The sequence below is a fragment of the Mesoplodon densirostris genome, chromosome 15, assembly GCF_025265405.1.
Source record: "Mesoplodon densirostris isolate mMesDen1 chromosome 15, mMesDen1 primary haplotype, whole genome shotgun sequence".
In the NCBI taxonomy this organism is placed as follows: Eukaryota; Metazoa; Chordata; class Mammalia; order Artiodactyla; family Ziphiidae; genus Mesoplodon; species Mesoplodon densirostris.
The window spans coordinates 80,256,359-80,268,648 of NC_082675.1; the positions used below are offsets into that span (position 1 = coordinate 80,256,359).

Below are 12,290 nucleotides of genomic sequence, written 5' to 3' on the forward strand. Positions count from 1 at the left end.
TCAAGCACTAAACTTAGTGATGCAGATACTGCATTTTTATAAGGTGTTCATCCAAGTTGATAAGTTGTTTATAAGGCTTTCATTCATGACTGAACTAACTGCAAGCCTCAGAAGACCCTATTTCTTTTTTTCTAATCTATTTTCCATGGATTGTTTCATCTGCTGTTTATCATACATTCCAGTTCTTCAACAACGATTACATAGCACTATTTTCTAAATACAGGGTACAGCCATTCACGGAATAATTCATGAAAATTTCCCTAACTATACTCTTTCAATTTTTATGTCCATATGATAGGAATATAAATGTTCTCTCAACCCATACATTTTTTTACGTGCAAGTTTTTACACTTTTTGAATTTTCTTTTGTTTACTGTTCTTACTTTTCCCTAATTAAATAATGATATGAACATACAAGGATTTACTATAGATTATGTCCTCTCTACTACATTTATTATCTTCCTAAATTGTTGTATTTCAAGTCTGATTTTCTCAGGCTTTTGTAAAATGGTGATATCTATGTTGCTGACATAATGGTACCTGATTGATGCTGATGAAAAAATTCTCTTCTATTACATAGTATGGATGGTATTGTCTTAAAGTACAGAGAAAAAAATAGTGTAGCCATTCAACTATTCCAACTTTAGCTCAAAATTATTTGAAATACTTGATTAGAGCATATATGGTCAATTTGGTTCAGCTCAGTTTCACATGCTATTAAAAAATGAACACATAAAGCTATTTTGAGGACACAGTATTCACTACTTTCTTTCTGTTCAACCTGTGAATTTTGAATTCCACTTTGATTTGGATAGAATAATAAGACTCATTCTTATAAGGTTGATTAAAATTAAAGTGTTTTATTATCTTACTATCTAATGTTACCTTAAAGCTTTATGTCCAGCAGCTTAGCATACCTCCTTCATAATGTTACAATAAAAGTAACTATTGTACCTAATTTTATATTCCATAATAAAAAAAATGACACAGAAGAATCAGTTATAGTCTAATCTCTTAATAAAAAAGGAAATGCTGAGAATTTTATCATGTTTTATTTTATGCATGGTAAGAGCAAGGCAGCTGATCATAACATTTAGGGTGAATATTAACTCCAGTTTGAATCCAGTACTCCTTTCATTTATTTCTATTATTTTTAGTAGCAATAAAATTAGAAATCAAAAACTGAAGCTAAAATTAAAAAAATTTTCACACCTTCTACCATTTTCTTAAAGTTCAAATTTAATGTTGAGTAAATGTTGATATGTGTTTTGTCATAGTATTGTGACATGATAAAGATGTATTTTGGATACATAAGAAAATAACATATGAAAATCTCCTAAACAAAATGTATGCCCCTTTTTTAAAATAAAGCTGTAATATCAAAAAGAGTACAAATTTACACTATATCTTTGAGTAATTAACAGATACCAAGCATCTGTCTAAATTTGAAATCAGTTTTAAAATGTGGTCTTGATGACATTTATAAAATATCAAACTAGAGGGGCTTCCCTGGTGGCGCAGTGGTTGAGAGTCCGCCTGCTGATGCAGGGGACACGGGTTCGTGCCCCAGTCCGGGAGGATCCCACATGCCGCGGAGCAGCTGGGTCTGTGAGCATGGCCGCTGGGCCTGCGCGTCCGGAGCCTGTGCTCCGCAACGGGAGAGGCCACAACAGTGAGAGGCCCGCATACAGCAAAAAAGCAAAAACAAAAACAAAAACAAAACAAAACAAAAAATATCAAACTAGAATGAATCATAGACTCTCAGTCAGAAGCTTGCTTATTCATAGAAAAGAAACAGTTTTTAAAAGATGTATATAACCACCGAGATTCTCCTAGGTGTTTATCTCTGTAGGATATAAGGAGCTTAACACACATAAACTCTTCACTCTTACTTTGTAAGATTTAAAAAATGGACAAATGAAATAATATTAAGACAATCTAGTTCGGGGCCCTTTTCACATTAAACTTTCAAAAATTTTGAGAATTTGTATTGGATGGTATTGAAAAAATGACAGAGGAGTATTTCAGGGGCACACTAGAGCTGGCCTGCATTGGCACCCGAGAGCTGACTGTTAGCTTCACCTCCCATACCTGCAGTCAGTGACAATGTATGGGTAGCTTGAAATAACCATGGGATACTTACCCCAAGAATATCAGAAAACATTATAAATTGGGTCTTTTCCTTTTTCCAGAGAACCGGAGTATACAACTCTTTACCAAGAGACTATCAGTTTGCCCAAATACACATTAACATTTAAAAAAATTATTTAAAAAAAAGCCCTAATTATTTGACTGCATAGCAGAACCAAACATGCATGCTAATCTTTTAAAGCGAGGTCCCAATTCATTAAGGTAATCATAGTTTTCATCCTGGTCAAAGGCTGCTGACCCTAAAGAGCTCAGGGATCCAGCTAAGGACCCTGTCCCCTCAAAAGCATAGGTCTGGAGGGAGTCAAAAGGAGGGGCACAGGGATCAGTGTTAGCCTCTTCGAGCTTTTCTAGAATGAATTTCCTGAATACGGCACTATCTGGGCCAACCTGCAAAGACTGCCTGTACAGGCTCCGAATCTCTACCCTGGTGGTTCTCCGAGTCTTGCGTTCCCGCATGACTGTGCCACCCTGCAGCTCCACTATGTCAAATGCCTCTGTATCCTCCTCTCCGCCACCTTCGTCATCATATCTGAATATATTCTCTCTGAAATCTTCACCTTTCTCAGGAAATGGAGTCTGTTTCCTTCGTTGTTTCAGACTTAGGTTCAAAAAAATAAACCCTGTCAAAGAGAGCATACAAAAACATTAATTAACACAAATATAATACAATATTATATATTATAAATACATATGCTTCATATTACCCATAATATGACTATTATATTATAAATATATAATATATAATAAATATCATATATTAGTATGTTATCATATATTTATACTAAACACATTATTAATTATTGTATGTTACAATATTTTATATTATATATTATACATAAATATAGAATGTACTATTTCATAAATATTATATGTCATAATATATTATATACGATATTGTTAAATATTGTTATTTATAATAAACTATATAATTCTTGCTTCTGTTACAAGCTCAAGACATAAGCTTTGATTTTCTGATTATAAGACAAAAAGATATATTTGCTATTGAAAATTTATGGAAGGGACTTGCAGAATGACAAGGAAGTATAACAATCTTTCTGGCTGATGGTTTAAAGTAGAAAAACATCATAAAAATATAGTGATTGTTTATGATGATCAATTTAAGATTAAAAATTTTATATTTTTCTTATATATTGAAAATAGAACAAAGCAGAATGAAGGAAAGTTTTCCAATCTATGTGTATCTGCCAATCTCAGTAACCAATGATCCATGTTAGTGGAAGTTAAGCACATAGAACTGATTTGATTTTCGCCATTGAGACAAATTCGGTGGCATAATTATTTTCTAAGTTAGTATTTATTGACTACAAAGTATGTACCAGTCATTTTTCTGAAAGCTTTACATTTATTCATTGATTTGTTATGATACCCATATTTTATTATAATTCTCTATTAAAGATAAGGAAACTGAAGTGCAGAGAGATTAAATCACATACCCAGAGTCACACAGCTAGGAAACAAAAAGCTGGCATTCAAAACTAGAAAGTTGGTTCGGAATCCATGCTTTGTTATACCATATTAATTTCAGAAGTTCCAAACCTATCAGGTTTTTTAATCATAACACTGATATGTCCACATCGATCAATTATATAAGATAATTTTAGCATTGTGTAGAAATAGAACAACTTCAGAATGCTTTTTTAAATTTTTAAATTTTAAAGAAAAGTGCGTGTGTATATGTGTGTGTTTGTGTGTGTTTCATGGATAGCCAATCCTTACACAATCTTGGATCTATGTAGCTGTTCAGCATTTCATCTATAAGAATTGAAACAAACAGGAAGTAATGTTATTAATATTATCACAAAGAAATATATTAGGCAATATTTTATATAAATCTTACATTTAAAGAAATTGAAATAGTGTTCTTGAAATAAGGCCATCGTGTTTGAATCCAGGCACTGTAGTTTAATACAGCAGAGGTATGTGGTTAAAATAGAAAGGGATCTAATAAATAATTTTTCAATCTATGAAAATTGAAGAGCGTGTTCATGAAACTTTCACAGGAAACTGCTGACTACTGCTTTACTCTGATTTCCCGCCTTCTCAGTATTACTTGTGCCCTTGACTGTGAGGCTGCCCTTGGTTTTTACTTGCAGGATTTCGAGACTAGGTTTAGTTCTGTACCAGTGAGTAATTTAGTACTTGCATCCTGCAAACATTATACTGTTTTTACTACTTGCTTCTGATATCTAGCTATGAAGCTCTAAATTCAGTTTTATGATCAAAGATCATTAAAAATAATTTTGAAAAACTGAAGCTAGGTAGAAATAAAGGGTAACTTTGAATGGTAAAAGAGGAAAGCTTTGAGAAAGACGAGAAGAGTGAAGGCAAAGCAAATCCTGAAACATTTTGTATGTCCCTTTGAGCAGTGAGTTTGGGATTTCAGAACCCATGGCTGATACCATTGCTGTCAACACTCAGTAAAGTTGTGTTGGCTTTGATATGAAGTTATGAGGGAAAGCAAGAGAAGGGTTTAGATTATATATACTGGTATGTTAAAGAAAGGGAAAAAGTTATGGTAGATGCATGTAGTTTTGAAAGCCTGGCTAAAACATTTGGGGCCTCATTTGCCTCTTCCGTAAAATGAGTATAACTTATCTCCTTGTGAAAACAACAGCAACAACAAAAGCAAACAAAAACAGGTGGAGCTATTTTACTATTTCTTTTGTGTTTAGCACTTTAAGTAAGACCCTCTCTTTTACATTTTTTCATCTTAACATTTACTTCCTCAATGCTCCTAGGCTCCAGTGAGCTGCAGTATTAGGTTGGATAGAGGTGTGTTATGGTTATGGAATCTTAGCACTTTATTTACTAGCTGCATGACCCTTTGTAAACCATATAACTCTTGGAATTTCACTTTCTTCATCTACACAATGAAGGTGATAATAGTTGCCACTTCTTAAGTTTATCCTGAGGATCAAACTGCATAATTTCTGTAAAGCACTTAGGACAGTCTCCTGGAGTATAATAAGCACTCAATGGAATCTCACCATTATTATTACAAATTTTATATTGCTACATATGTTGCAATGTGTGTCCAAAACACTCTTAAAAGGATGTGCACAGGTGTACTCATATACTCATAGAATTCAAGGATCATCTATTTTCAACCTGAAGTGCATATTCACTCTATTTTTCATTCACTCCACTTGATTTTAGTATTGTAACACATTAAGAAGGGCAATTAAATGCAGACACACACACACAAGCCCACACATACCATTATAATGGAATTAGCTCATTTCTATATTTATCATGTTACTGTCAATAAATGAAGATATGCTCAGTTCACACAACTTACCACATATTATCATAATGCATATCATAATAGCAATTATGACTTCTGTCCTGAATCCCATGGAAAGCATAAGATCCTTATTACTGCAGGTCTGCGTGCTACCAGTGTCATCACAGGCACAGACGTGTATGGTAAGGGTGTTTGTGCTTGTAAGTGATGGGATTCCATTGTCAGCAATTAGGATGGATACGTAGAAGACAGGCTCTTCTTGAAGGCTGAAACCAGTTCTATTAGTCAAAATTACAGCTGTGTTATCTAAAACAAAAATCCATGTGCATGATTTTTTCAATAATACAAAAGAAATTCATACCAGTTAAACGTACTAGAGACAGCAGTGTAGAGATCAAATAAGTTCAAATAGGGAAGAGCAAATTTCTGATAAAAAAGACAAGAGATCAACTCAAAAAGTCATTATTGATTTTGACATTGCCTAAATCCCAATTTAAAAATTAGATAAAGCATACGAATCAGTTCCAAAATGTTTTTTGATAAATATATGAAATGTACATGTGGAACACAGAAAAGAAAATGGCATTTTAATTAGATATCAATAGTAAATAGGGGGTACTAGCATTAAATTTATAATGACAGTATCAGTTTCATTTGGGTTAAATACTCATGACAGTGCTTTTTCTAGTAGAAACTCATTATTTTTACAAATACTATAAATACACAAGATTTTCAAGTCATCTCTCTATCACAGTAAGTGATCTCAAATAATGTATTTACTAATAAGACAAAATAATTAATTTTACTTAGTGTAAAAGATTCTATTAGAATGTTTCATTTCACTTTGACATTATTAACTCATTTTCTACTTAAATTTCAGAGAATCATTAAACCTTGGTAGTACTGATTAATTCACATAAACAGAACATTCAAAAAATTAACAAAAATAAACAATATATACTTCAAAACATTTGAAATTGCTCTTCCCTCAATCCCAAAATATTCTAAATAGTCTTTTCCAGTGCAGTTTATTGTGTCTCAGTACTAGTGCTTCCCCCCGACTTGACTTTGCCGTTTGGTATTGGCATTCCCTGAAATATTTTCTGTGGCAATCAAACAAAGTTTAGAAGACACAAACAAATAAATGGAAACATATAAATGGAAGACTTTGAAATAGGCAAATGCAAATAAATGGAAGTCTTTTAAATGTATGCCTACTTATGACTTTTTCCAAATGACCTTTTAAAAACTAATTCTCCATCATGCTCTTGAAGTCTATAAAACTCTTGTGATTTTATTCACTAGGCAGATTGAAGAGGTGAGAGAGTTTATATATTTTTGGTATGTATTTCATTAAATTCCTTGTAACTGCAAACATTAAACCAAATCAATTATTCTCTTTATGTTTCAATATATTTATTTTGTCCCACTAACTTATTTTATATTTACAAAAACAAATCTAACCTACAGCTTATTTCTTATATTGATATTTGCATTTTTTAAAATCCTAAATCTATTTGAGTTTCCTTCACTGGGGAATTTGACAAAGGCAAAAGGGAAAGAACGTGTCTGCATTTATTCTCCCATAACAGATCTCCCCTTATATGGAGCTTAAACTCAGTTGTAAGGAAGGACAGCTGCAGGGGTTTGGTTATAGATGCTTGAGTAATGAATCCTACAGTGTTTCATATCTTTGAGATATGAAGCAAAATTAGAATAGAAATCCATGTAACGACAAAAAAATATTTTACTGAAGTGAAGGAAAAAAGAACAGAGTGGCTTTGTAAAAAGTTATTCCCTTTCTATATGGAAGGAAAAGGAATTCTCTCCCTCTGTACAAAATCCTTTAGAACATTTCGTTCTCAGGCTGATATAATCACTTCGTTTTGAAGGAAAAAGAATAGTCTTAAGCCAATTCCAAATACTTATAGCTCCTAATTAATGACTCCAAATATCTTTCAATCAATCAAACTAACATGATTATATATCATTTTCTTCCCCAGACATGGGGTGAAGTTTGAGTTATGTGAAGACATGAAAGGAACCATGGTGTCAGAACTGCAATTATATTTGCAAGGTCATTCAGACTTTACAGGGGCCTATAGCCAATGATGACTTGAATAAGTGCTTCTAATTTAAAGAAATCCAGTGGGAAATGGGGCTGATATTTCCAGGACGCTACTTTGAGTTTTGTTCCCAATTTCCATTGCCACTCCTTGCTTTATTTCTCAACATTATCATATTTCAGGTATAGTATAAAAAGTAATGCTACAAATTTCCTTAAAATTAAACAAGATTCTCGAAGAAGAATGGATAGAAAGCTATTATGAGTGAATGGCATTACCTTGATTATCTATGATTGTAAAACTTGAGTTATTTTCTACCACAGATACATTAAAGTAAAAGTGGTGATCTTCTATGGATTCATCTCTATCCACTGCACTGATGGTCTGAATCACCTAGAAAAATATAGGGATAAGCTTTTTTATATTATTATTCAGAAAAATGATCATTATCATTATTGTATTCTTATTATTATTTTAAATTATTATTAGCTTTTATTAAAATTGCTTTACCAAAATCTTTATGGATATTGCAGAGGATATCTCAAACTGGTGGAGAATATAAAAATATTTTTTCAGGTTAAAAATATGTTTACTTGCTCCTTTCAAAAGAACACTTTAATATTACATAATAAATAAACTCTTGTTAACAGAGGAGAAAATTTCCATAAGCTAAGTTTGTTAGAAAACATCCTCTCATCCTTCCTGCCTGGATTTCTCCCTTCCTTCCTTTCTTCCTTCTCCCTTTCTTATCGGAATACAAACCATTATGATTTGCTGAAGTTATATATTTCCTGCTTATATTGACAGCATAACTGTGGTAAGCTTATTGTCTTACTAGAGTATTTGCTAAAGTAATGAGCTTTTAAATTGATTTGAGGAAGGAATGCATTTAAAGCTTAGGGGCAATGTACATGATTTCCTTGACCCACAAAGATTATAGGAAAAGTGTTCCACGTCAAATAAATCCCTCTCTCTATCTCAGATCATAAAAAAGTGAAATAATGTAACTATGAACGAATCACAATTAGTTCTTGGCTTTCAATACATGAAAGTGTCAGTCAAGTAGTTAATTATTGTCAAAAAAGAGATGTGCTGTCAAGATCAAATAATGAGATTGTGATTAATTCTGGAAATTAAAGTAAATTGACTATAGAAGTTATTGTTTTGAATTTTCTAGAATGAAAGTGCTTTTAACAATGTGTCAAACAAAAATATCCTTAGTTACAAGATGACAGACCCATAATTTATAATGTTACACCTCAAAGGGTATCTCCTCACATGCATAAAGAACCTTGTGAAACTAATGCAATTTGTACATTATTTCTCTACATTGATTTATCTTTTCCCTCATAATACATCCCTAATTAAATCATAATCATGTAGTGTTAATTAAATAATCTAATAAAAGAAAACATTTTTATTCAATCAATGCCTACAATAATAAATGTTCATCGTATGAGGATAATGATTTTATTTTCGGTTATTATAAGATTTTGGAAGTCTGATACTCTGAATTCTGTCTTTACCACTTAATTTTCTAAGCTTAAAAACTGGAGATACTTTTTTTAAAATTTTAAAATTTTTTTGGCCACATCGCATGGCTCGCATGTGGGATCTTAGATCCTTAACCAGGGATCGAACCTGTGACCCCTGCACTGGAAGCACGGATTCTTAACCACTGGACCACTAGACAATTCATTTTGCTGTACACCTGAAACTAACACAACATTGTAAATCAACTATGCTCCAATAGCATTTTTTTAAATGGAGATATTAATACTTAACTTTTAGGATTCAATGTCTTAGCTTGTCAAAGTGCTTGTCACATAAGCAGTACACATTTTTATGTGTTTTCTTTGAGAAAACATTGTCTTGTTGGGATTTGCATAGGATGGTGTCCTGAATACTGTGAGTAATCTCGTTATATATATATTTGCTCAATTAAGATGGATAGTAAATTGTAAAAAAAAAAATCACTTTTATCTTGTTGGCATATGCAGCCTTGATTTTTAGACAAGGAATAATTTATCTTACTACCTGACTTTCTGTTTTAGACACATGCCTCTGACTAAATGTTGAAAATGTTTTCCTTTCCTGTATGAAGGCTCAAGAACACTAGAGAGATTTTGACTTTGTATATATTTTTTAATACTTTTAAAACCAAACTACCCTATACATATGTATAGGTAAATGGAATATGTACAGGTTTCTCTGGCCCTTTTCAATGAACATACCTCCACTTATAAATTGCTTTGTAAACTGGGTTTTACACCACTTTACAAAAATAGGAACCCACTGACATAACAGAATCAGTCACATAGTGGGTATCATTAATTCTATTGAACCAACCTTGAACACGTATATTTTTCTTGAAAATGCAAATCTCTAAAAAGGGGTCAACATTAATATACCTTCAAGTATTGAGTGAGGATATTGATTCTTCATTTTAATATAACAATGGAAAGTTTTTCATTTTTTTTTTTTTTTTTTTGCTGTACGCGGGCCTCTCACTGTTGTGGCCTCTCCCGTTGCGGAGCACAGGCTCCGGACGCGCAGGCTCAGCGGCCATGGCTCACGGGCCCAGCCGCTCCGCGGCATATGGGATCCTCCCAGACCGGGGCACGAACCCGTATCCCCTGCATCGGCAGGCGGACTCTCAACCACTGCGCCACCAGGGAGGCCCAAGTTTTTCATTTTAATTTTCAAATAAAATTCTAAGAAAAATGCCTATTTGTTGCATTGGTTAGATTTCTAAAGTATATATTTATATATACTTACCTGGAGCCTATCTCTGGCCTTATACATTTATGAGAGAAGCAAAGAAATCAAAATGCAAAGCTCATACAAAGAACTGCTGTGTTATGACAAATTCTGAAACTGTAGCCTTTTCATTTCTCTTTGTTCTCTGGGCAGAATTTTGTCCAGTTTCCCTTTGACACAATACATGTGATTTCCTGTCTATACTACTTTGAAGTCTACAATGGGAATATATTTTGTAAGCATAGAGAACCTAACAATACCCACCTTTCACTGAGAACTTACCTATTGGCTGGGGTTTGTTCTATATATTACCATAGCTGATCCTTGCAACAATCTTGTGGAATAAACCTTATCATTGTCCCAACTTTATATTTTCTTATATTAAACTTCAAGTCAGTTATATATCTTAGGTAGGTAAAATTGCTGGGTCAGAATTTGAATGTAAGCTGATGCAACAGCTGGTGTGAAATATGAGTAGTATATGTGCCCCCCAGAGCCTTTTTTCCACTTTATTTAGATATAATTGACAAATAAAATTGTAAGATATTTAAAGATAATCAAGGAAGACATATAATCATTTTCCTTCTATTAATTACCTTTCATTATGGCTTTTTTTTTTTTAAAGAGGCACCCATGGACCAGCTTACTAAAATGTCATTCCCAGATTAAATAGCCTGATTTTAAATCAGTCCAGTACTCATTTCTCCACAAACTATAAGGTATGACCTTTGTTAAACATGCAATTTTTTGAAAGCTGGTCAATAAGCAAGTGTTATATACTGTGATTTGGAGCAAACAACTCAATTGAGTCTGTTTCATTACCTCTAATGGCAGATATCAGTGAAACCTACTTCCAAGGTTAGTTGAGGAACACATTTTTGAATTATTATGAACTATAAATTGAATTATAAACTATAAATCAATACACAGGTACTGAGTATCAATTGATGTAAATTATTAATTCCTTGAAATGTGCTTAATAAATACTTTCTCTCAATGCAAGCTATATTAACCAAAAAGTAGGAGTTGCAGTAAATGAATATGTGGAAGGATTTTTAAAAATCTTATCAAAATTGCTTGCTTATCTATTTATTCTAGGTATTTGTTCCTTATATCAAGCTATAAATGCAAATTCTTTCTCCTGTCAAGAAATTGTTGTCAACAAATATGAACAAGACTGTCACTTCTTATAGTACTTCCAAATCAGATTCCAAATCAGATCTGTTTGACAAAATAAATCTACAGAATTCAAAAAGGTTGTTGAACACCTGTTCAAAAGGTCAAAGTGCTAATTAATAAAATAATAGAGCCACAAGAAAATTGAGTCTGTAGTCTGTTTTCTTTCTTTGTTTAGAATGTTTTTAGGGGAAAAATGTTGAGATGCTCATGATATTCTCATATTTTGGTCCTAGACAGAGGCAGAGTTACTCTGTTTTTAAAAAAATAAGTTTTCACAAAATTTTATTAGATGTATTTAGAAGCCATAGATATTGCAATGTTTTGCCATTAACTTGTAGAAATCTACCCATATTCTGTTAAAAATTATACATTATTTTATCTCAATATATTTATTTTTTATTTTCCTTTGACAAATTAATTTTTAATGATTCTTTATAAGTTCACATAAAATCATCATATATAAATTTAAAATTAAATTATGAAAATATCTAATTAATATCCCAAATGTATCCATTTACAAATATTTCATTGACACTTGGAACATGCCACGTCATCTCAGGTCTGGGTGTCCCATGGTGGCTGGGGTCAAGAGTGACTCTCTCACCACTGTTTACATTCTAGTGGAATAGAGGTAGAAGCAGGACTGCAAACGTAGAGTGTTGAGTAAGGACCTAATACCTAAAGTACAGAATAAAAGCATATAATAAAACACCTAAAGTACCTAATACTTAAACTTTTGGGGTCAGAGGACCTGGCATCTAAACTGAAATTAGATTTTACTTCAGAGTTGATCAGTGGCCACACAAACATTTATTTAAGGAGGGCATTTTACAGAGTTTGGACTTCACACCAATGGCCACTCACAAGTT

General features: G+C 32.6%; 1 protein-coding gene across 1 annotated transcript in view; it reads right to left on the reverse strand.

Annotated features, from left to right (window-relative positions):
• Nucleotides 1–2,280: 2,280 nt before the first annotated feature.
• CDH19 (cadherin 19) overlaps nt 2,281–12,290 on the reverse strand; it is a 54,989-nt gene continuing 44,979 nt past the window's right edge. The window contains exons 9-11 of the mRNA XM_060119309.1: nt 7,761–7,875; nt 5,471–5,722; nt 2,281–2,771 (exon numbers count right to left, since the gene is read on the reverse strand). Coding sequence (XP_059975292.1) covers nt 2,281–2,771; nt 5,471–5,722; nt 7,761–7,875 — 858 coding nt within the window. The remainder of the gene's footprint in view (nt 2,772–5,470; nt 5,723–7,760; nt 7,876–12,290) is intronic.